The sequence below is a fragment of the Chenopodium quinoa genome, unplaced genomic scaffold, assembly GCF_001683475.1.
Source record: "Chenopodium quinoa cultivar QQ74 unplaced genomic scaffold, ASM168347v1, whole genome shotgun sequence".
In the NCBI taxonomy this organism is placed as follows: domain Eukaryota; kingdom Viridiplantae; phylum Streptophyta; class Magnoliopsida; order Caryophyllales; family Amaranthaceae; genus Chenopodium; species Chenopodium quinoa.
Genome location: NW_018745684.1, coordinates 2,202,618 through 2,228,300, shown reverse-complemented (window position 1 = coordinate 2,228,300; position 25,683 = coordinate 2,202,618). Strand labels below are relative to the sequence as shown.

At 33.0% G+C, this 25,683-nt stretch overlaps 2 protein-coding genes and 2 pseudogenes across 2 annotated transcripts; all 4 read right to left on the bottom strand.

The window, feature by feature from the left end:
• Positions 1–1,715: 1,715 nt before the first annotated feature.
• On the bottom strand, positions 1,716–3,660 carry LOC110717628 (deacetoxyvindoline 4-hydroxylase-like). Its single transcript, XM_021896375.1, has 3 exons — positions 3,038–3,660; positions 2,405–2,726; positions 1,716–2,279 (listed from the first exon to the last, which is right to left on the bottom strand). The coding sequence occupies exons 1-3, from the start codon at positions 3,571–3,573 to the stop codon at positions 2,022–2,024; spliced, it is 1,116 nt and encodes a 371-aa protein (XP_021752067.1). The 5' UTR covers positions 3,574–3,660; the 3' UTR covers positions 1,716–2,021.
• Positions 3,661–6,287: 2,627 nt separating this feature from the next.
• Positions 6,288–8,302, bottom strand: LOC110717539 (annotated as a pseudogene).
• Positions 8,303–16,806: 8,504 nt separating this feature from the next.
• On the bottom strand, positions 16,807–21,832 carry LOC110718185 (annotated as a pseudogene).
• A 1,047-nt stretch (positions 21,833–22,879) lies between these two features.
• LOC110717756 (deacetoxyvindoline 4-hydroxylase-like) lies at positions 22,880–25,069 on the bottom strand. Its single transcript, XM_021896520.1, has 3 exons — positions 24,276–25,069; positions 23,553–23,874; positions 22,880–23,445 (listed from the first exon to the last, which is right to left on the bottom strand). The coding sequence occupies exons 1-3, from the start codon at positions 24,803–24,805 to the stop codon at positions 23,179–23,181; spliced, it is 1,119 nt and encodes a 372-aa protein (XP_021752212.1). The 5' UTR covers positions 24,806–25,069; the 3' UTR covers positions 22,880–23,178.
• Positions 25,070–25,683: the final 614 nt, after the last annotated feature.

The following is a 25,683-nucleotide window of genomic DNA, read 5'->3' as shown; positions in this document are numbered from 1 at the left end:
TCAAGGGTGCATAGAGGGTTCCAACCATGTGGAATTTGCAATATGCCTAGACCTTATGTTAGAATAGGGAACCCCTCAATGGGAGGGACAAGCCCACAAAAAGTTACTCAGTCCTTCAAGGAAGGCTTCGTTTAGAAAGTCGGTAATGGGAGGGATATTAAAGCAATCAGTATGCCTTGGGTGAAAGGGGAAGTCCCACTTCTTAACTCAAATCAAACGCTAGGGCTCTCCTTGAATTGGAAAGTGAAGGATTTTATCAATGAAGAAATGATCTCTTGGAACACGGGAAAGGTAAGGGAATGTTTTGACCGGAACAGTGCAAAATCAATTCTGTCAATGGAGCTGCCATATTCAAGGGAGGATGATTTCCTTTATTGGAAACACCACCCATCGGTGAGATACACGGTCAAGATGGGGTACTACTACCTTTCAGAGGAATTGGGCTTGAAAGATCCTCCGTCTCCACTACGGATCAGAATTTTGTGAAGCTTGTTTGGAGAATGAATATTCAGCTAAAATGGAAGCTTTTCTTATGAAGACTTTTCATGACGGTATTGTAGTTAAGGTTAACTTAGCTAGAAGAGGAATACAAGTCAATGAAACTTATGACTTTTGTGGGATGGAAAGGAATGATAGCCAACATCTCTTTCGATTCTGTATTCTGGCAAAGGAAGTCTGGGAGAATGGCTCCCTGACAATTTGCCTTGACTTTCCTAGGTCCAACTCTTTGAGGAAATGGATCCAGAGCTATATCTTGCTCTTTTATAGCGAGGATGGTAAGCATGGCAACACCCGTAGTGTTCTGTTCATTGCAACTTTATGGGGGTTATGGAAGACTAGGAACGCAAGATGCTTCAATGGTGCTAATGGAACCGCTAGCTTAGTTGCGGAATTCACCAACTTAGCAATGAATGACCATGAGGTTTTCACCCAGCATAGTAGCCACCACAATGTCGACATGGTCGTGATAAGGGACGACCCAATCATTCCACCAAGCTTCAACCATGTGCAACTAGGAAAAGAAAAGGTGGGTTATGACAACTTCATTGTGGAAGTGGATGGTTCATGGGATAAGAATACTACCGAGCGGGGGTTGGTTGGGCAGTCCCAGGAAATAACCAAGGCAACACAATGGATGAGGGTGGGAAACACGGAGCAGCCTCGTCAGTAATTCAATGTGAAGCTTGGGCATGCCTTGAAGTCATGAAATGGGCCCAAGCAAAAGGAAAACAGGGGATCATGATCCTGTCACACTCTATCTCCCTCCTCAACAATTTACAGGATAACCTTGGTAAGGACATCACGATAACTTGGATCTTAAAGGAGATAAGGGAAGTGTGGGCCAAATTCCAAAGATGTGCAATCTTAAAGGTTCCAAGAGAGCAGTACAAAGGGCAAACGACATAGCAAGAAGATGTCGTTTTTCCATGTCTAATTATGTGTAGTTCTTTGTGTGTTGCCATTTGCTATTGTGTAAAAAAAAAAAAACAAAAAAAAAAATGTAAAATAATTAAAGTATTTTTACTCTTTGATTGAACTAATGTTACTTCCACCCATATCTAGTGGTAAATCTACTTGTAGACCACTTTAAATGTCTATAAAAGAGTTTCACGACTTTATCTTTATTAAGGTAAAAGGAAAAATTAAGGAGACTATAATAAATATGTAAAGGTTTAATAAAATGGTTCGGTATTAGTTTTTGATGTATTGCTGAATTTCCTTAATCAACTAATTAAGTATAGCTGAAATCATCAAATAGAAAATATTACGGAGTACATTGATAAAGCATCACACCAAGTAAAATAATGGCTAATAGTTTATCATAAGAGCCTTTATTTTCTATATAAATGTCTTCCCAAACATTTGGCCCTTAGAAATCACAACTTAAAATAACGATTATAATGCGAATTTTGATTGCTACATATAGCTCTTTAACAAGTACAAATTATGATGGTATTCATAACAATATTGTTGTAAGTTGTGGTTGTAATACCATCTCTGATCAAATTAACCCTACATCTTCAGGACAATGAATGTAGCTTGAAATGATCAATTCCGATCTCATCAAGGGATTTGGAGAAGAAGTGTGTGAGGTTCTCCTCAGTTGAGAATTCACGGTAAATAGGTGGGTTTTCTTCTGATGTTAGCTCCTTGATTGGACCATATATTTTCTTAGACGAGAAAAAGCCTTGGACAAAAAATGGAACAGAAATTCTTGGTCCAACGCTGTTCACAGTTGATCTGTGGTAGACACTCTTTAATCGGCCATTAGATACAATCTGTGTTCAAATTGAAGTAATTAAGTATTAGATCACTAGTTTAGACTAAAAAATAATTCACCCAGCATGTATTTCAACTTTAGAACTATAATTAAAATAAAAAAAAATAAAAACAGAAACAATACCTGAAGTGCATCTCCAATGTTAACAATCAAGGCACCAGTAATAGGTTCAACATTAACCCATTGGTTTTCATGAAGAACTTGGAGACCCCCCACTTGATCTTGTAAAAGTACTGTGAGGAATGTGATATCAGCATGTCCATTAGTTCCCAAGGTCAATTGTGGCTCTGGACAAGCCGGGTAGTAGTGGCAACCTAAGGACCATCCTTTGCTGATATCGAGTTCTTCAAGATGCTTTGGTTTAAGTCCAAGACCCATTGATAACAACTGAAGTATGTTGTTAACAAATTTGACCATATGGTCGACATACTCTAGTGTCACATCCCTGCGAAAATAATTTGTATTTAATATATTTGATCGAGTGAAACTTAAATAACAAATAGTAACATGAACTAGTCCTACATACTTAATAAGAATTCAAAAATTGAAAAATTGGGACACAACAAAGATACATGGGATACATAGATTTAATTTGTTATAGTCAAAGCAGAAATTTTATGCAAGTTGTTGATTTGGGTAATCGCGCGGGTTCCTTTTAGGCAATAATAGAGGATGCGTAAGGGTAATATGTAAATACGATGTATTCATATATATACTTAAAAAATAATCTGATTTACAACATAACAAGGAACTCACTTGCATATTGGAGGTAACTCTTGAGGATCAACTTCACCGGTCAGAGCATTGAAATAGAAAGTATCCCTCCAGTTAGCAGCCTTTGATTTATACAAGTCATGGTTGGAAAGAAAAGAGGCCTTTTTCGAGAAAAAATCACGACTATAAATTTGCTTCTTAGCCTCATCATCTTGTTCATGAAACATTCGAGCTCCTTCAATCATTTTTTCCAACAATTCCAAGGGAATTTCATGATTTATCACTTGAAAAAATCCCCATTTTTTAGATGCTGAAATGATTTCGTTTACGACCTTATCAATTTGACCATCACTTTCACCAACATGAGCAAAATCTATGACGGGTACACCTATATTTTCAGCATTAGTACCCAAATCCTTAGAGCGATCCTCGAGTGGTCTAACAAATATGCTAGGAACTTTTTCAACTCCTCCATCTACCAACCCCTTTACCCCTGTTTTTTCTTCATCAAATGCCTTGAGATTGTTAATTCGATCATAACTACTTTGTGTTTCATTCATGAATGGGTAGTTGCTCATTGAATCTTTCAAGCTTTACAGTATGAAATGGATCGGAAATTGTTTTTTGGACTTATTAGGAGTTAGTGCGTTATGTATTAGCTAATAAAACAAATTTATAGTCAAGTGTAATTATTCATTTCGCTTTCCACTCACATACGTAGAAGAGTAGAAATCCATGTGCATTTAATAAAATTTAGATTAATCTAAGCATTGACTCGATTGACTTAGCCTAATCAAATATACATTAACGTTATTAACATTCAATGCTATCTATACTAAAAGACGTTAATATCTAAGAGAGTTTATGTTCCGCATAAAACCCTGGCCTACTCTAAGCTAGACAAAAAGGTTTTTATATTAAATGTCACATGTCAACCCTTCAATATAAAAAGTAAACATGGTTGTTGCTATGGGTGAGCAAAAATTTCGGGTACTCAGAATTGAAACCGGTGGTTTCAATTCAGAGTAATTAATTAAGGAACCGATAGCAACCAGTTCCAATTCCAATTCTCATTTTTTTGGACCGGAAATCGGTTGAGTATCCGGTTACCCATTATATATTAAACTAAATATATTTTAAAAAAAAAACAAAATATGTTGAATATATGTAGTTAGTAAAATAAAAAATTGTATTATTAATACCTAACATAAATAAAATAGCTTCATGCATATATATTAAACTAAATATATTTAAAAAAAAAACAAAAATATGTTGAATATATGTAGTTAGTAAAATAAAAAATTGTATTATTAATACCTAACATAAATAAAATAGCATCATGCATATATAAATATAAGTATTAATTTAAATGCTAAAAATGAAAACAGATCAAATTAAATAATTGTATTAAATTTTAACATTTATGTACAAATTAAAGTGGGTACTCGGAACCGGAATCGGTATCCGGCGGTTCTAATTTCAATTCCTAAGTTTTAGGATCTGGTTGAAGTGATTCCAATTCCAATTCCGAATTTTAGGAACTGGTCCCAACCACTTTTGGATCCGATAACTAAAATTTTGACCAGATATCCGATTCGCTCACCCCTAGTTGTTGCTAGGAATTGAACTTGTGACCATTCAAATGAAAAACAAAAATTTAATTACCATTAATGTTTTAAGATACTAAAAAATAAAGTCTTACAAGTTACAAATGTATAAGTGTTAGACCTGTATATCTCCGATGCCTTAATTTTAATACAAATTGTTTTGACAAATAATATTATACCTTTATTTATTGCAAAAATTATATTAATATAAATTTTTAATATTTAAAAAGTTGTAAGAGTAATTCTAATATATACTAACACACATTATGTGTTTTATATTAGACAAAAAAAAAAAAAAAAAACACCTTAGTGCATTGCCTGTAGCACCCATTAGTTATAAAGATTAAAAAATTGATTATGCTTATCAATTCGTCCATATACAAATAATAATTAGCAAGTTGCGCACCATAAGTGCTGCATGCCTTTATTGTTATTGGGTAAGCTACCATACCTTTCTACTTCCACTAAAACCCAAAAAGTTTATTTCTAGAAGATTAGTTGCATCTATCCTTAATTGTAATTAGAAAACTAAAGGCAAATAATGTAAGTTAGTCCATATTTTGTATTTGTTGGATCAGGAATCTTATTAAATACGGATTTGGGTCGCATCCGTCACTCAGAGAGAGTCCACTTCACAAACTAAAGAAGGTTCTATCTCAAAACTATATAGCAATATAAAAAGTAGTCCCTTAACATTATAAAGTGTTTAACTCTCTCTTATATTCTCAATATGAGATTAATGTAGGACACTTATATGTAATGTTATTTGGAAAATTTATACTTCAAAACAAATCTTAACCTTATACAAATTGAAGAATGTTACTGTATTGCTTCTGCCATATGATCGATCATTTGTCGATTCAGCTAAATTTATTTATTTTTACGTAATAATTGTGAAGTCTTTTAAACACTTTTTTTAATTAACGAGTGACTATATAGGCACTTATATAAAATAACTCATCAATTTGTTTCTTAATTGTCCCAAACCTGCTTTCAAATTTTATACGCAACACGATCATTCATTGTAATTAATAGTTAACTCCTCTTTCTTTGATCTAAACCACCATACAATTTTGGTGTGTTGAATGAGTTTGTTGTCTAAATTTTTTGAATTAACACTAATAAATTCTTTTTGCATGTATTTCTCTTTTTTTTTTTTAAGAGATAAGAGAAAGAGAGGGCGATACCAATGCATGTATTACTTCGTTCTTTACGTATTTTAAGCCGAATTAACCGCTTTTCACTGAACTACATACATATTTCAAAATTATGTTGTGATAAAAAACTTTCTATCAATAATGTAATATATATCATGCTTTAATAAATTTGTAGGGGGTGCTGACCATTACTTCACTACATCATCCGCATATAAGTAAATTTTTGGTATCTTAACTAATTGATTCAAGTTTTGAAGGTATAGTACTTAAAATTTTAAATCGAATTCCATTTACATCATTGATTGTTATCTCGATTTCTACCAAAAAAAAAAAAGACAATTAAACTATTAGTGATAATTAAAATATACAGAATTACGGAGTTTCAATTCAACTTATTTATGCCTTAACTGTTACCATAAAGTATTTTATTATGATCCAAAAAAGTAAAAGTACAACATATTTCAGATTTAAGCATATAAGATTTTACTTGTACAATTCTTTGATCATAGTAAAAGTACTACATACAAGTCAAAAATAAAAGTTAATAGAATAACAAGCAAGTCTAATAATGATAAGAACATTAATGTGGAGTACAATGCGCACCATGCATGCTAAGCTCCCAGTGCACCATATAACAATTAACTTCACATATCAAGAAATTTCAAGCAATTTAACAAATTAACAACACCCACTAAGCTGCCACGAGTAAATTTATCTACTATCTTTAAGTTTGAAATAATCAATTCCAATATCATCAAGAGGTTTGGAGAAAAAGTATGTAAGGAACTCCTCAATTGTAGGTGGATTTTCTTTTGATATCAACTCTTTTATAGGACCATATATCTTCTTAGATAAGAGCGAACCATGAAAAAAGAATGTAGTAGAAATTCTTGATCCAACACTTTTTGTAATCACTCTATGATACACACTTTTCAATATGTCATTTGATAAAACCTGTATGCATGATCGATAGAAGATAAATATTAGACATACATAGTGTATTACAACAATAGAGAGCCAAAAAGTTAAGGAAAAGAGATAATAGATCGAACCTGCAATACATCTCCGTTGTTAACAACCAAGGCCCCAGACACAGGCTCAACATTCACCCATTGATTTTCATGCATAATTTGGAGGGCGCCAATTTGATCTTGTAAAAGTATTGTGAAGAAGGAGAAATCAGAATGTCCAGGGGCTCCTAAGGTCAATTGTGGCTCTGGACATGCTGGGTAGTAGTGGCAACCATAAGACCAACCTTTACTAATTTCCAATAATTCTTCAAGATAATCAGGTTTGAGTCCAAGACCCATTGATAGTAGCATAAGTATGCGTTTGCCAAGCTTTAGGATATGGCTCACATATGCCAATATCACATCCCTGAAAAAAAAATTGTTATACGACATATAGTTGTACGTTTATTTTTTTACATGGTAAGGAGACCCTGACTAGACCTCAATCCTAACAATTTTTTTTGATCCAATATTTGCGAGCTAGACAACTTAGTAGTAGAGGGGAGGGTAAGAGAATCCCTACTCCCAAGTACCCTCACTTGGTAGAATTCAAACCCAAACCTCTAAGATCTAAGGTAAGAACCTTACCAAGTGAGCCAACACTTTATTGGTATATAGTTGTAAGTTTATTTGCCAATGTGTAAATCTGACCATTAATATTTTCAGTTTTTCATTGTTATAAATTACAAAATGTTGATATTATGAAAATAAGCATTTTAAGATTTGTAACCAATTCAACAACAAATTACATGATAATATTTACTTCATATAATTTATAAATTATTTTTAAAATTCAAGTCAATGTCGTTTAATGAATATTGCACCAAATACATATATTGTACTTTAAAAAACAAAGGGAGTATATGATATATATGGATGCATATATAAAGCAAATCTATGAACTCATGAAACCGTTTACTTAAAACAAAGAAAATGAGACAAACAACATGCTTGATCAAACAAATAAATTAAATTACAAGGTTAAAACAAAGAACTTACTTGCATATTGACGGCAACTCTTCAGGATTAAGTTCACCGACCAGAGTGTTGACATACAATGTATCTCTCCAAGTAGCAACTTTTGATTTATACAAGTCATGGTTAGAAAGAAATGTGACCCTCTTTGAGAAATAATCTTGACTAGCACTTGTACAATATAGTTGCTTCGTAGTCTCAGCATCTTGTTCATGAAACATTTGAGCATCTTTAACCATCTTCTCCAACAATTCCAAGGGAATCCCATGATTCACGACTTGAAAAAATCCCCATTTTTTGTGATGCTGAAATTATTTCTTTTACGATCTCATCAGTTTGATCATCACTTTCACCAACACGAGCGAAATCTATGACGGGTACACTTATATTCTCAAGACATGTCTCCAAGTCTTTAGAACGATCCTCTAGTGGTCTAACAAATACGTTAGGAACCTTATCTATTCCTGCATCAACCACCCCTTTCACCCCGGTTTTTCGTTCATCAAATGTCTTTAGATCGTTAATTCGATCATAACTTCTTTGTGTTTCATTATTCATGATGCTATGGCGGTATGGCCACTCTTTGAATCTTAAAAGCTTTCTTGTAGAAGAATAGTTTGGAATGGAGTTTTTTTAGTAGATCATATACAAGTGAAATTATTACAAAAGTTGACGCCACCTGAGTTCTCTTATTATTAACGTAATGCATGTGAATAATCCATGTGCATTAACAAAATTAACAAAAATCAAGAAATTTTTTTTTGACTTATTTAGCAAGTGATCAATTATATATTTACCGGTGGTGAAGAGGAAGCGGAAAATTTGTCCTTTCCACTGACGGCAAGCTCGTCCTTTTCCGTCACCTACAAAGTTTCGTGGGCTTGTTATAACCAGTGGATCAAGGGGTTTTGTTTTTATATAAAAGTTTCTGCTAAGTAGGTCCTTTAGTTTTGTTGGTAGTGTTGTTATTTTGCTTATGGTTTTTGTTTGATGATTTAGAGTGTATGAGAGAATTGTGATCGTTTGACTTATTTCGGATGATTTAGGGCCGCTGCTTAGCGCGCTTGCGCTGAGGTCGCGCTTGATCCGCGGACCATTCTGGATCCAAAGTTGATTTTCGAGAAATCGATATGGCGCGCCCGCGATGTTGATCGCGCCTAAACCGCGCACCCTTTTGGATCGAAGCAGCAATTTTGCAGAATTTGGGAGGCGCGCCCGCGCCTACTGTGTCGCGCTCGCGCTGTCTCCAAATTCTGTGGTTTTTGCTTGCGGTTATTTCTCTTATTAAAAGAGGTTTTCATTTTTACGAAAAGTGGGACAGTATTTTTGTTAATTTTTCTTCTCCCCAAGGATTCTCCACATTTTTCTCTCAAACTTCTTGCAAACTTTTGTGAGAAAAATTCTTGAAATTTAGCCAACTTTGTGAATTGTTCATCGTATTTCGATTCTAGTGCTAAGAACGAAATTTACCGTCAATTGTATCTCAAAGAGGATTTATGGTTTAACCCAAGCACCGTGTGGGGGAAATAAACCTCTTTAGGAAAGTGTATACACGTCTTTGACAGTGTATCAAGGATTGAGTCTTACGGGACATTATTATTCTCATGTTCATGCTTGTTGTCTTCTGTTTGGAGGAAAGGCAAGTTTGATCTTTTTACACTAGTGTAGTCTTTGTAAATTTCTGTAATTTCTTAGATTTTGATAATACTTGATTGAAATACTTTGTGTTGTATTTGATATTTACAATTTATATTGTAATCATATAATTTAGGATTTGTTTCCACATATATTTTTAAGTGTTTTCTTTATTGAAATCACTGTAATCCTAACAGTTTTAAGTATAATGGATGCTTTTGAAGAACTTAGGGGGGATTTGTGTTTTGCTCATATTTAAGAGGATGATTTGACCTCTAATAAGTTAGAGCAGACAGTCGGGGAGTTGGAGAATCCCTTTGGTATTCTGAAGTATGTTAGGAGTTTAAAAGATGAGGGAAACCAATTTTACAAACACAGTAATATGGTTTCAGCAATTGCAAAAATACTCTTTTGCACTCAAAATTTTATCTTTTGTTCTGCTTTGTAACGATGAAGATAAATCAGTTTTCTCGAGCGTTGCTATGTCACTTAATCTGAACTTGGGGGCTTGTTATGTCAAAGAGAGAAACTTTGACAAGGTGGGTCAATTGTGTTCGGCAGTGTTGTGTTATGATACTTCAAATGTGAAAGCTTACTTCAGAAGAGCAGTGGAAGCTTTAGAGCAGAACAAACCCGACTTAGCTTTCATGGATCTTTCACAAGCAATTAAGATTGATTCTAACAACAAAGAGTTTCAACAAAAAACTCAATGAGGTGACCTCTAAATTGGGCTGGTCTCATGCGGTTACAACAGAGGATGAGAGGTTTAGAGATTTCATTCAATTTGAGACGAATGAAGAAAAAAGAAAGTTAGTAAAGAAAGGGAAAGACGAGGAGGATACGATCATGGAAATGGCTGCGGTCGTAGATGTGTTGGTGTAAAAGATGACACCAAAGTGGAAAAGAATGTTGTGGAAAATCATTGGATTTGGAGGGTAAGGTCAACCCTACCGATCAAGATGAAAGGCCCAACATTATTGATACCAATTATGTTCTGAATTCAACTTCAGAAGAAAAAAACTCAAATCTTACAGGGTCAAGTTATCGGTTTTCGAATCGAAAACGAATTGATTCTTATTTGCATCTCACCCCGACAATGTATGGGGCAGTTTCCAAGGGACGAACACTACTCTGCTATTGTTCTTCTAGGAAGAATTTTATTAGCATCCGAGTACTTGATCCTCCAAAGAAGATGGATGGTATTGAAAATCAAGAAGTTTCTACACCAATGGAGATTAGTCACCCCCTATTGAAGGGCATGATAGGTGTGAAACAACTCCAATTTTGACGCAAGAAGATCCGACTATAGGCATAGTCACTCAAGCATCATCTTATGAAAGTACGACGATGTCCTTCCCGATGCACCAGTCCTTTCCCCGTTGAAGTCTACTACGAACCACAGAACCTGCTCCTCTCAGACAACACTGATTTTTGCCTCCTCCCGCCGTTCTAGATCTAGAAGGAAAATTGATTTTCAAGGAAGTAAAACTCCCTCTGTTATTACTAACTCCTTGTTTTGCAGGATCAGTGGCTCTAAAAGAAGAGCATCTTGTTCCTTTGAAAACATCTGGTTTCACAATAGAAAAAGATTGTATGGTCCTACCCCTAATGTTGTAGTGTGTAATTTGTTTTATGATTAACATTATGCTTTTTCCGATATCAAAAAAAAAAAATTATTACTCACTTTATAAATAGGTCATGTTTCAATATAATATTAAATGATGACAACAAAAAAAAAACATGCATAGCATATATAAAACCAAGAGTAGTATTCTTTCAAAGCGGTCAATATCATACTAAAGTGGAGTAAAGGCAAAGGCGAGTGTTTGGCTCAACACGTTGAATGAAGCACTTAGCTAGTAAAGAAATGTAAGGTATAGAACGAATACTATAAATTAAGAAAATATTTATTACCAGACAAAATTCATGTAAGTTTAATATTTATGTAGCAATTTAACACAATGTTGTAATTCCATCCCTCGTAAATTAGTTGCCATCTCTAGGATGTTGAAGTTTGAAATGATCGGTCCCAAACTCACCAAGAGACTTGGAGAAGAAGTATGAGGTGGATTCCCTCAATTGTAATATCCCTATAAATAGGAGGAATTTTTTTTGAGGTTAGCTCTTTAATTGGACCATAGGTCTTTTTAGATGAGAAATTACCACGAAAAAAGAATGCAACAGAAGTCCTCGGTCCAACACATTTTGCAATCACTCTATGGTAGACGCTTTTTAACACGTCATTAGCTATAATCTATCAAAATATATAGAAGACAAAAATTAGAACTAGTGTGTCATCACAATGATATATAGCTAAAATTAACTCACTAATTAAAAAATAGACTTTTTAATTATTACTTAACCAATTTAAGTCCCGTGCAACACACGATTTTTACTTAACCTAATTATAAAATACAATGTCAATTAACAATAATTTTTTAAAAAAATTCAATATTTTTAATTGAAACAAATACTTGAATTTCTTTCAACAAAAGTTAACTTGAATTTTATATATATTGTATCGAAAGTTAGATCATTAGACATTTAAAAAAAAACGCAAAATTAATGATTATAGGTTTTATATAAAAATGAAATTTTATGTTAATTATAACCAATGCAATGTATTTATAAACCCCATATGTCCCTATTTTGTTGGCATGTTTTAACCAACACAATGTTTTATAGTATACTTAATTTGATCGGAAAAATATTTTATACAAATTTAATTGACTTATTTTTGTGACAATTAATAATCAAGGTTTTTTATTTTTAGTTTATATTAATAGTTATTGAATTGTAGATTTATCATTATAAATAAATCAATAAATATATAATAAAAGCTAGAGTGTCAATCCTCGTTGGAGCTAAAAAAAAAATTCAAAGAAAAAAATACGATGTAGAATGATATGAAATACGGGAGTAGTGCATTATTCTAATATATTACCTTATACGTAGTATATGTTTGTTAATTATAGAAAAATACCAATTATAAATATATGAAAGATATGTTATAATATTTTCATTAAATGCATATAAAATATACTTCGTATATAGTTGCCAAAGTTAAATATTATAGGATGTATAAATTAGTATTCATGAAGATTTTTGTAATAAAAAAAAAGGAAAGTAAAAGTGGCGGAAAAATTGGTTGCTTCTTATTATTAATGGTATTTAAGAAATAGGAGGAAAAAGTGGATAAATTACATTAATAAAAGTGAACAATACAATTATAGACAAAAGATAGAGGGAGAAAGTGGAAAAAAGTACGAGGCATGTGCAAAATTCAAGGGTAATTTAGAAAGTACAATGAATAAATTTAAAAAAGTGAGGGAATAATGGTCTTTACATACTATCCAAAAATAGAAACATGAACAACATTTTGGATCTTCAAAATAAGAAAACAGGAACTATATTATGGAACGGAGGGAGTATATAGGAAGATCAAATGCAAATGGAAGTACAATTAATAATTAAAATACAACACTACAAGAAATAGCTCGAATTCCAACGGACACGAAAATCCGTCGAAAATTACGAATTTTTCGATGAATTTAAATTCCGTCAGAAATTTCCGGCAAATTCAAAAATTCCGTCGAAAATCCGTCGCAACTTTCTGACGGATTTTAAATCAGTCAAAAAATACCAAATTTCCGACGGATTTTTTCCGTCGGAATTCCGAATTTCCGACGGAATTAATTTCTTAGGAAATTTCCGAGGGATTTTCCGTCAGATTTTCCGTCGGAAACTATTCACAATATGAAAAAGAGAATCTAAACCCTAAACTTCTCTCCAGCCGTCACTTTCCCTTGTTTCCCCTCTCTCTTCTTCTCTTCCCTTTCTCTCTCTTCTTCTCAGTTCTCACTCCTCTCCTCTCCTTTCCTCTTCTTTCTCCGCCCTTTCTTTCTCCTCTTCCCAGTTCTCAATCTCTCTCTTTTCCTCTTCTCTTTTCCGCCCTTTCTCTCTCCTCTTCGATCTCTTCTCCACTTTCACTCTCCTCTCCTTTCCTCTTTTCCCCACCAGCCTTCATCACCATCAGTGAACATTTCGAGGTTTTTCGAACGCCATCAACTGAGTAGCTAAAGGAAGGTTCATTTCAAACACCATCAACTAAAGGTTTTTCATGTCAAATTCGGCCATGAAAACTCTAGATCTAGAGTTTTCATGGTCGAATTGGACCTTTAAAACCCAAATTCGAGGTTTTTCGGTGGAATGTGAGGTATGTCCTCTTTTTCTTTCATTTAATTTGGTTTGAGTTTTTTTTTCCTACTTTATTTTATGGTGGTGTGTGATTTATATACAATGGTGGTGGGTAGTTTTGGGTCAATCTAGGGTTAGGGTTTGGGTGGAAAGGATGAAATAAGGTGGGTTGTGGGTTGTGGTGGGTGCGGATCTGGGTTAGGGGTTTTGGTGGTGGTGGTGGGTGTGGCTAATGTGTGTGCGTGTGTGATGTGTGTCCGTGTGGTGGGTGGCACTAGGTTTGTGGTGGCTGTGGCTTAGGTGGGTTTAGGGTTAGGGTGGGGATAGTTCAGATCTGGGCTTAGGGTTAGTTTGGGGAGAGATGCGGTCTGGGCTTAGGGTTAAGGTTAGTTAGGGGCAGGTGGTGGTCTGATGTAGGGGGGTAGCGGCGGTGGTGGTCTGATGTTGGGGTTAAAGTTAGTTAAGGGTTGGAGGTGGTGATACGCCGTGCCGGTGGTGGTGCGGCGTGTTTTTTTTTATAATTTGATTGAAGCATTTTCCGACGGAATTTCTGTTGGAAATTTCTGGCAGAATTGTATCTGTCAAAATTTTCGACGAACTTTTTCGGGGCCGGAAAATCTTTTCCGACGAAGGAATTCCGTCGTAAAAGTTTTTCCGACGGAAAAGGTCGTTTTCCTATAAAATCTTTTCCGACAACCAGTTTCGATGGAAATTCCGTTGGAAACGGGTTTTCTGACGGAATTCACGGATTCCGTCGGAAATGGCCTGTTTTCTAGTAGTGCAAGTATACACCGATCCACATGCTTACTCATGTGCGTTAATCTCTATTATAGTAAATCTAAATGCATGTGATGTGTGATTTACATAAAACATGTACAACAAGCTCATACGTACTCCTTTCTTTCTATAATATAATCGCAAATTCTGTGGCTGGTCATACGGTGTGACCAACCATCATAGAGGTTACTTCGTTATTGTTATAGGGGTTACTAGTTAAGTATAACAGGATTACTCGGTCAATGTTATAGGGGTTACTCGGTCATGTCATAGGGGTTACTATGTTTTTTTACAAGTGACCAGCAACACACAAGATGGGCTGTAATATAATACTCCGCACCTATTTCTATTTTTAAGGTCAAACTTTTTTAAAAAAACTTGCTACATCTTCTATTTTAAAATCTTTTCTAAAGGTGTGAAGCTTAAAAAAACTAAAAATAGATACCAAAATCCTAAAAATTCTCTGTTCTCTCTCTTCAAACTTAGCCACCATAGTAAAGCCCCTAATTCTTCTTCAATCTAATGTTGTTAGCCAATAAATATCACCAACAGAATGGTGATTACAATCAATCCCTCCATGTAGGGTTTAGTTGGTTCCCTAATGGCATAGTGGAATTTTTAGTATTGTTTGTTTGTTGTTTGTTTTTCATGTGTGCAAGGATACAAATTTGGAAGATTCGTCTTGCAAATTTGTGGAAATGCGGGTATGTTGGCTTAGGGTGCAGATTTAGAAGATTTGTTTTGCAAATTCGCCGATCTTGGTGACCAATCAAGTTTTATCACTTTCGCCACTATACATCAATGGAGCTCTGTCAAGAACGATGCAAAGATATCTAAAATTATTTAAGAGCAGTTCAGAAGTGATGTCATTAGTTTAGAGGTGTTAAATACTTGTATTGAGCATTTAGATCTCTTAAGGGATGATTATAAGTGCGAATGACTATTATTATTATTTGATGAAATCACCCCTCCCTATTCCATTCAAATAAAAATCTTTTCTAAAGGTTTTAATTATTTGTCACTTGTGAAATAATTTGGTCCCTAAAATCTTTTTTTTTTGTAGAGAGTCACAAGGGCAGATGATGAGAATCAATCCCAAGATCTCTTGGGAACGAGAGGGAAGCTCTAACCACTTGAGCTATCCCTCACTCTGGTCTCTAAAATCTTAACATATATATTTCTTTTTTTTTTTTGCATGATTTTTTTCATTTTTCTTATGACAACGGTTTAGATAAATATAAAAGTATTCAAATTACGAGTCATACTAGCTCCTTTGTGATAAATATTAAACCATTATTTTGGGATATTTGGGATGCGTTTACTATAGAACTCCAACATATAGTTTGTGTTTTTGTGTGCTTTATCCAAGTTAGACTCGATTTCTTTTATTCTGGTTGTTATGTTGTAATTTAGGATGAAGTAGAGCATTTGGAGTGATGATGAACAAGCGATGACATTTTGAGAAGGGTTGTTGAACTTCATAAGATGATTTGCAAGTCATAAGAAGCTAGCCGTATGTTAGAGTGCAAGATGATGACTACTACATGGTCATGTACCTCTAACTACACGGTCATGTAATATTTTCCATGTACGACTATTTGCTACATGGTCGTGTACCATGAGCTACATGGTCGTGTGATCTCCTCTCTATATGAACTCTGCCTACATGGTCATGTACTCCTTAATTACACGATCGTGCACATACATGACATAATTTGGGATCGAGTAGAGACTAGCTACAGGGTCGTGTACCCATCAATACACGACCGTGTACGTGTGCGCAAAAGATAATTTTTGTTTTTATTATTTAATGTTTATTTTTAGGAAAGTATAAATAGTGGTCTTAACCCTATTTTAAAACATCGTATTTTTTCATTATAGTTTTCCTATTCTACGTTGTTTTGTGAGAGAATACATAGAACTCCATTGAAGCATTCAACTTAATTCAATTTCAAGTATTTCTCTTTCATCTTTAATCTCTTTATTCTTCTATTGTTATTATGTATTCCTTAATTATTTGTCTTGTTATTTCTATTATCATGTTTGAGTAGTTTCATAATCTAGTGTTAGGTTGAACCTTAATATGAATTAATGTGTTATTTGATTCCCAATTCTCAATTCAATTAATTTTATAATTCTTCTTTGTTAGGGTTGGTTTTATAATCAGTAATTAACTAAAAATAGTATTATTGAATGTGATTATGTTTATAACGAAAGTTGATTCTTAATTGATTTTAGAACCCTAATTAAAAGTAAGAGCCTTTATGCATGAAAATAGCTAATTGTTCTTGCTAGGACTTATAGGTTACCGTTTTTAATATATTTGATATGTATGACTCCATATAGGTATGTTTGCATGTTAGGAAAGCCACTTGTTGATCAAAAGAAACTCTTGGTATTGTTATATGGTGCATCCGTCCTGTGGAATATTCATTGATTTAATTGAGGGAAAGGGATTGTTTTAGTGCATTGATTTGTGTTAGTGGGGATACTTAATCTTAGATGTCTTTAGTTCTTGATTAATTATGTAATATTTTCATTGCTTATTAGTTAATATTTGTTTAGTATAGATTTCTCAACTTTGATTTGGTTACTTGTTTTGTATTAATTTGAGTCAGTGTAATTTGTTAATCCATAGTCTTTTGGGATTCGATCCTTACTTGTCCTTCTACATAGTTAGTGGTCTAGTTAGATTTATTTTTGTTAGGTGCGCGACACACCTATCACTTTGTTACAGGGAGAATATATTAAATGTGTTTTTCAATTTGTCTTGTTAAGCCCTGGTTGCTTTGTTTTCCTATCCCATTTACTTAAATATTTTTTTTTTCGATTTTTCACTGAACTATATCACATCATAACTAGATTTTATTTAAAACAAAAACTTAAAACACATCCAATTACCAGGTCTCATTACTTTTCTTTATTGTTAGCCCAGCCCATTCAATGACTGTTGAGGCCCGCAATTTTACTTTCAAGTTTTGTGAAACCATTTACAATATTTTGTCAACATTGAAATAAGATACGAATGGAAGAAGTGATTCAAAGATAGTACATTACACATGAGTAGTACATGACATTAAACAACGCCAATAAAAATGTATTCACTGGTTACATGTTGATATACACATAGGTACCCAAAATATTCATGTACATTTGATCATCAAGCAATTTAATACAATGATCAATGGTGAAACATAAACCATCTCATCCAAAAATCTGATTGCCGTCTTCATAATCGAATTTTGAAAAGATCGATTCCTGGCTGATCTAGTGGTCTTGAGACAAAGTGTGTGAGGAACTCCTCGAGTGTAAATTCCCTATAAATAGGTAGATTTCCTTCTGTTATTAGCTCTTTAATTGGACCATATAACTTTGGCGATGAAAAAAGACCTTTGAAAAAAAAGCTATAGAAATCCTTGGGCCTACACTTTTTGCAATCACTATATGATACAACACTTCTAAATTTGTCATTGGATACCATCTATACAAATTAAAGATAATAAAAGGTCGATGTTAATATATTATCAAATGTAAGACAAGTCACGTGTGGATAACAAAAAAGTTTAATTTAGACTCAAATTAATAATCTAATCTAATATATATAAAAATAAAGTAGGCATTTTTGGAGAGCATTCGGAGCGCCACATAAGAAATATACTTATTTCGACCAATAAGAAGAAAAATTTATATTTTATTTTTGATTTAAAAAATTATGTCGCCACCTAGATAAAAGTAACGAATTACATTTGATATATCTAAAATTTTAATGTCACGTAGATTATAATCCATGAATTAAATTATATTAATGAAAAAAATAAAGTAAAAATATAGGAAAAGATAAATTTATTAATTCAATACTACGAGTATAAAAAATCCAAAAAAAATATACTAAAAAATATTTAAATGATAAACGCTTATAATAAAGTTTGATACCTATCATTATAAGATAAATTTTGATAGTATTTATGATAAGAAATACAAATTGTTCGTTAATTATAATTAAATTAAAATTTGTGACACCTACCATTATAAATTGATACATCATACGACACAAACAAAATTTTGTATCAATAAAAAACCCCATCAAGCGAATTTTGTGTTAATTTTTGGTCATCTATGGCCGGGTAATTTTTAGCTTAATTTTTAAAATCCTATGTTTAAATTAGTATTTCTAATTACTACTTACATTGTATTAATTTGGGATACTCAACGATTATATGTTTATGTTTTATTTACTAAATGTTTTTTTCTATGCAGATCTAACACATCATATCATTACAAAACCCCATCAACTGAATTTTGTGTTAGCTTTAGGTCATCAATGTTCGGGTAATTTTTAAAATCTTATGTTTAAATTTATGTTTGTAATTATTAGTTACATTGTATTTGTTTAGGATACTTAACGATTATTTGTTTATGTAATGACATACGATTAAATGTTGTATACTTAATATATAGATGACTTTGGTTATTTTTGGAGATGATGAAAAAATTCCAATGCATAGATTTGATTTTATATCGCAACAATTTTTCATTTATTGGTAAATATATTGATTTATTTTATATAAATGTAAAGACTTAATTTATATCAATTTCAGTTTGGCTAACATATCACGGTTCACTTTATCCATTGATGTAGTAGGTTGGTTATGGACGAGGTTGGTGATTCTATCGAAATAAAAGATATGGTAAAACAATGAATAATGATTTAGGATTTAAATTATTAAAAATTTATCATTTCACATTAAAGATTTTATATAACGTAAAAAATATCATATTTAAAATTTATTTATAGTTAATAAATTCATTATAAATTATAGTAAAAATAAGTAAATATTAAACTTTTGTAATTTTGTCTGAAATTATTAAATACAATAAATCAAATAATTAAAAATCTTAAATGAAAAAACCATACATCGCATGGGCTTCCATCTAGTCAATCAATAACTTAATACTAAAAGCAAAACCAGTGATGACACATGTCATCCACTGGTTGAAAATTTTCCCTCTAATTTTTTTTTTGTGTCAATACTTTATGAAAGATATCTAAATCCTTTAATATTCTCCTTCCATTTTGGCGATTATATATATTTTTTTATACACACTCAAATGGAATATTTTATATGTATATTAAAAATGAGCATAAATGTTACTCCGTATAAAAACAACATAAATAAATAGTATATTAAAATAATAATAATAATATTATTATTATTATTATTATTATTATCATTATTGTTATTATTATTATTATTATCACCTTACTTCTAAATTATAATTAAAACCTACGTACTACTCACTCATATATAAAAATTTGATTCTATATATAGTAGAAAAATAAAATAAAAGTTTATTAAATTTGCATAAACCAATGTGTGGTGTATGTCAAATTCTGTCAGCAAGATAGGGACATGATAGTGTATATAGCATGGGTTCTAAATAATCAATACTCACTTATTTTCTTTCACATTTATAAAGTCTAACGCACCACTAGCCTTTACATCATTGTCAAATACAGATAATTAAAAAAATTAATTTATTTTATTTAAATATGATTTTTTTTTTAGTATATAATTGCTAAATTAATGTTGTACTTCACTATATAATTTAGTAAAACTCGTGCATTGTACGGGACTTTAACTAGTAATCATATATTCATACACTAAAACAATAATGATTACCCTCCAATTGATTAGAAGTATTTGTAATAAACTAGGCAAAAGAGATCAAACCTGTAGTGCATCTCCAATGTTAACAATCAACGCACCCTTTACAGGCTCGACATTAACCCATTGGTTTTCATGAAGAACTTGGAGGCCTCCGATTAGATCTTGCAAAAGTGTTGTAATAAAGGAGGCATCGGCGTGTTTGCTAGTTCCTAATGAAAGATCTGGCTCCGGACACTCCGGCTAGTAGTGGCAAACTAAGTTCCAAGCTTTTGTACTTTCCAATTCTTGTAAACAGTCTGGTTTTAATCCAAGACCCATTGATAACAACATGAGTATAAGATCACCTAACTTAATGACATGGTTGATATAATCCAGTATCACATCCCTGCAAAAGCTACCTTTTAGCAACATACTTCAAGAGTTGAAACTACAATGTGAGTAGAAGAATGAGCTAATTACAAACATATAAAAATAGCTCATTAGTCTCTAGTACTGATAAAATTGTGTAAATATAAATCCGAATCAAATTCTAAGAATTTATTATTATGAGGATAAAACTAATAAAAAAAAATGAAAATAAAGAGTGTGAATTGAATGAATGTCAACTAAATAGGTTTATTGTAATTGAAAAAGGACTTGTAATTAGATTTGTTATTGAATCTCGTTTATATCATTGTCTATCTATATGACTCTGTTTTTAAGTCAAACCGCTAATAAAAATCAAGAGATTTTAAACAAAGGTGATTACTCCTTAAAATGACCAATACATCCAATTGTTCCAAAATCATGTATAGTACGATCAAATTCAAGCTCTACTTTTTCCGGGATTACTTTTAATTATCTCAAAATTAAAGATCAAATGGCAAGATAACAATTAATAAATAAATAAAAAACTTGCATATAGGAGGTAACTCTTGAGCATCAACTTCACCGGTAAAAGTAGTGTTAACTGACAAACTATCCCTCCAATTTGCCGCATTCGATTTATAAAAATCATAATTAGAATTAAAGGTGACAACCTTTGATTTATCGCTACTATAAAACTTCTTCTTATGCTCATCATCTTGCTCATGAAATATTCGAGCACCTTCAATCATCTTATCCAACGCTTCCAAGGGAATCTGTATGATTTACAACTCGAAAAAATCCCCATTTTTCTGATGCCGAAACAATTTCTTTCGCAATCTCTGTTGTTCTATCATTACTTTCATGATCAACTAAGCTAAATCTATAATCGGAACACTTATATCTTTATGACATGTACCTAAATCTTTTGAACGATCTTCATGTGGTCGTACAAATATGCTAGGAATTTCCTTTGTTCCTTCCTCAACTAGCCCCTTAACACCTGTTTTTCGAGCATCGAACACCTTAAGATCCTTCGTTCGATCATAACTTTCAGGTTGGGTTCCAATGAGGGTATCTTGGCTGTCCATTATTTTCACCTGTTTAAAATGGAGTTTATTGTTTCAAAATGATTGTGAGTTGGTTCAAACTGCAAAGGTTTCTAGAAAGCCTAGAAATTGAGTTCATTGACTTTATTTGTTAAAGAAACCTCCACCCAAAATAAAATAATTAAAAAATTCATTTATGAAAATTCCCCAACAACTCTTAAAGACTCTTTAAAGTTATTTTAATGATAAATTTCCATATTTTAATGCGTGACACATATGTTAGATTCAATTATAAAATACTCCACTTGTTCCCAAATACTACAGGAAAATACAAGTTCATCTTTATGATAAACAAATGTGTTTATCATGAGGGTATAATTGTCAATTTGTATACTTAAATCTGGACAGCCTTGTAATTTCAACAATAAAAAAAGTTAACAGCGTTAACTTTGTGAAGAATGTCGTTAATGAAGGAAAACCTTCAATAGAAATTTCAGAAGCTTCAATGGAAAAAGTGGAACTCAAAATTAGCTTCAATGGAGGAGGATAACACCCTTACCCTTAGGGGTTCACCATGCCCTTAATTTCACCCTTTTTTCATAAGGTTTTTGTCTTATTTGGCGGCGAAGCCACCAGAGATGGTGGTGTTGGTGTAAGGGATGGAGATCGCGAAAGGAAGAAGAAGATGGAGGTAGAAGGAGAAGTCAGTTTCAATGGAGGAAGCAAGAGGTTGAAGGAAGAAGAAGGAGAATGAAGGATGAAGTTGGGTAACGTCGTTAATTTTACAAGTTGAAAAATTGACAGCTGGAATCAACTCAGTCGAAGAAAGTATTATTTAAATCAATTTATACAATTTCCAAGACAAGATAACATCCCATGTTTATCATAAAGATAAATTGGGGCTCCACAAATACTACCAACACGTATTTGTATGCTCGAGCTTTATTTTTATTACTTCCTCTGTTTTTTTAGTTGCATCACTTTTTTAAAAGAAGTTTTAAATTAGTTGTATCATTTTCATTTTTCACTAATAAATTATCTGTATCTCTTTCATACCACATGGGCCCCATTTATTTTTTCTGTCTTCCTCTCTCTACTCCAAAAATTGCTCATAAATCCGTGAAAATAAAAGTGATCCAACTAAAAAAACGGAGAGATATTTAAAAATTGAACTTATTAGTACATGCATGAAAATGACTAAATTATAGTGTGCACGCAGATGAAGTTAAGTATTTGTGGGATAAAAACAATAAAAATTTAATGCATGTAAGGTTAGTGAAAGAGATAAACAACTACGAGTAAAACAATAGCTAGAGTAATGATATAAGTAGTTTTGGGGCTATATATAAGTTGGAATATACTTCCTAAATGGAATTCAGTTAGGAATTCATGACAAAATCACGCGTATATCGGTATAATTAATGTTAATTTATCCTTAATATTCCTTTTTTAGCTCTTATACATAGCCGTATCATTTTCCTTATATTATGTCAAAATGATATTGCAATTGTTTTGGAAACGAAACAGCTGAGCTTTTAAGAACATAGTGAGTATGCAGTGCTTACACTCATATGTAATTGGTATAAACTAGAATGGAATCAAGAATAAGGGACAGCAGATTAGTGAACGCAAATTATACAATAACCACCTTAGAATCGAGACATGAAACAATGACATGAAAATCATACAGCACGCAGCCAGATTTTGATGATCGGAAAATGAACATGACTTTGTCAAGGATGTTGATTAGATTGTAGTGTTACTACTCTCCAACTTTATGATTATGTAGCTTGAAGTATTCGAATCCTGGTTCATCAAGGGGCCGAGAGAAGAAATATATCAGAAATTCACTGAGGGTGAACTGTCTATAAACAGCTGAATTTTCATCAGACAGCAGCTCTTGAATTGGCCCATACAACTTTTGTGATGAACGAAGGCCTTGTAGAAAAAATGCTACTGAAATTCTAGGTCCGATACGATTAGCAGATACGCGATGGTACACACTCTTGAACTTGTCGTTGGAGATCATCTGCATAGTAAAAACAGATTAAAAAACAGTAAATCAGACATTAGTACTTAGCTGATCTGACAAGAACCAAAGACAGGATGACAGATTGAACAAAATTAATAAGAAACCTGAAGAATATCTCCAATGTTTACGACAAGGGCACCAGGTTTAGGCTGAACGTCCACCCATTGATTTTCATGGAGAATTTGGAGACCGCCAATTTGATCTTGTAGAAGTATAGTGAGAAATGAGGAATCAGAGTGTTTGCTTATCCCTTGAGTCAATTCTGGAGCAGGGCAAGCAGGGTAGTAGAGGTTTACGGCGGTCCATCCTTTGTTACATTCCATATCTTTCAGATGATTTGGTTCGAGTCCAATAGCAATAGATAATAACTCTAGAAGAAGATCACTTAGCTTAAGTACTTGGTTGTAGTAGTCTAACAACACATCCCTGCAAATTATCAAATGGACACTCTAATTTGGCAATAATCATACCATACACTAAAATTAGACTAGAAAAATATAGGATTTTGAACATATTCAAAAATGGAAAAAGTAATTATATACTTCTTAACACAATTTATCATTGTACCAAACTGAATTAGCCTGACTCGAAACCAACCTGACCAACTGATATGATAGGCTTATCTTCGGGTTATTAATTTAGGAGTAATAGCGAAAGATTGCTTTACATTGTAATGATCATATTCTAATGTATATTGTACTACCTCCATTTCATGTTTTTTGCAACTTTGGAATATTTTATAATCTCACAAATAATACCCTAAAGTTGCAAAAAATATGAAATGGAGGTAGTATATGTACAAAAATGGCAGTGATGAACAAAAGTACCTGCATATTTCTGGTAACTCTTTGGGATCAAGATGACCAGAATGTTTTGATGTGTCAACTGTCAAAGTATCCCTCCAATTCGCAGTCCTTGAAGTATATAGGTCGTAATTGGATTGATACAATAGTTGTTTGTTCCTGTCACGGGTGTACATTTTCTTCTTTACCTCGGCATCTTGTTCATGAAACAACCGAACCCCTTGTACCATCTTATTTAGCAAATCCAAAGGGATTCCGTGATTTATCACTTGAAAAAATCCCCATTTTTCTGATGCATTAAGGACTTCTTTGACAATCTCAGCATACCGATCTTTGTTATGAATTTCTTCTAAATTTATCACCGGTACTTGGAGTTTCACACACGGAATATTCAATTCTTCTAAGAGCTCGTGAGTTGGTCGAATGAATATCTTAGGAAGGGTTTTTACACCTGAATCTACTAGTCCCTTCACCCCTGTCTTTGTATCATCGAAAGCCTTCACCTCTTTAGCGCAATCATAGTCGAATTGGGAGCCATTGGTGTATCCGTCCATGCTAAATGTCCTCAAATTCAGCTATAGACTAGAACAATGACTTAGCACCACTAAATTCAGTACCCGAGCCCCTAGTGATTAATGTTAAGGATACAACATGATTCGATAAATGGCCCTTAAAGAACGATTGTGAGTCGATAACATATTTACAAGGTCTAGTTATAAAAAATCATTTGAGTTACTCAGGACTTTTTCCGAATATTCTAAAATAATAATGATCTGCATACGAGTATGTGATTTATTAATTTGGGGCCGAAAGAGTAATATGCCGCATGTGCAGCCAAAGCTAACAGATAAACATTGAAGATATTTAATTAATGACGGAGCAAACAAGACCATATAGCTAATTGAAAATGACGCATCGAATTCCTGTGGCTCACCTTGAGTTGAACCTCGATAAGAAAATAAATAACAAGTGTTGATATAGAAATAAAATATTACTCGTACAATCTATGAAAGTTGTCATTTTATGCACCTACTAGAATAAAATCTCAATTATATTTGATAAGGGTTAAGGAAGGGGTTGTTAAACGACGCCCTCATTTTATCAGGTAATGCCCGCATTTAAATATGAATGGACCGAACACACCCTCGTCTGTATTCCACGTTTTTCTTCCCTCTAACTCAATGAAACATTCTCTCATCCCAACAAACCACCACCAACCACCACTGATCGAGGGCGAGGTCATCGCTGAAAATTTATGCCGTGTTTTTTTGGGTGTAGGCTAAACGCCTAGTTTTTTTTAAAAAACCAAGGAGAAAACGCCTAGAATTTTTGAAATTCCTTGGGAGAAACTAAAATTCTAGGCGTTTGTCCCCATGGAGTTTCGAAAATTTAAGGCGTTTATTTTGCAGTTTTTGCGGTTTTTATTTTTATC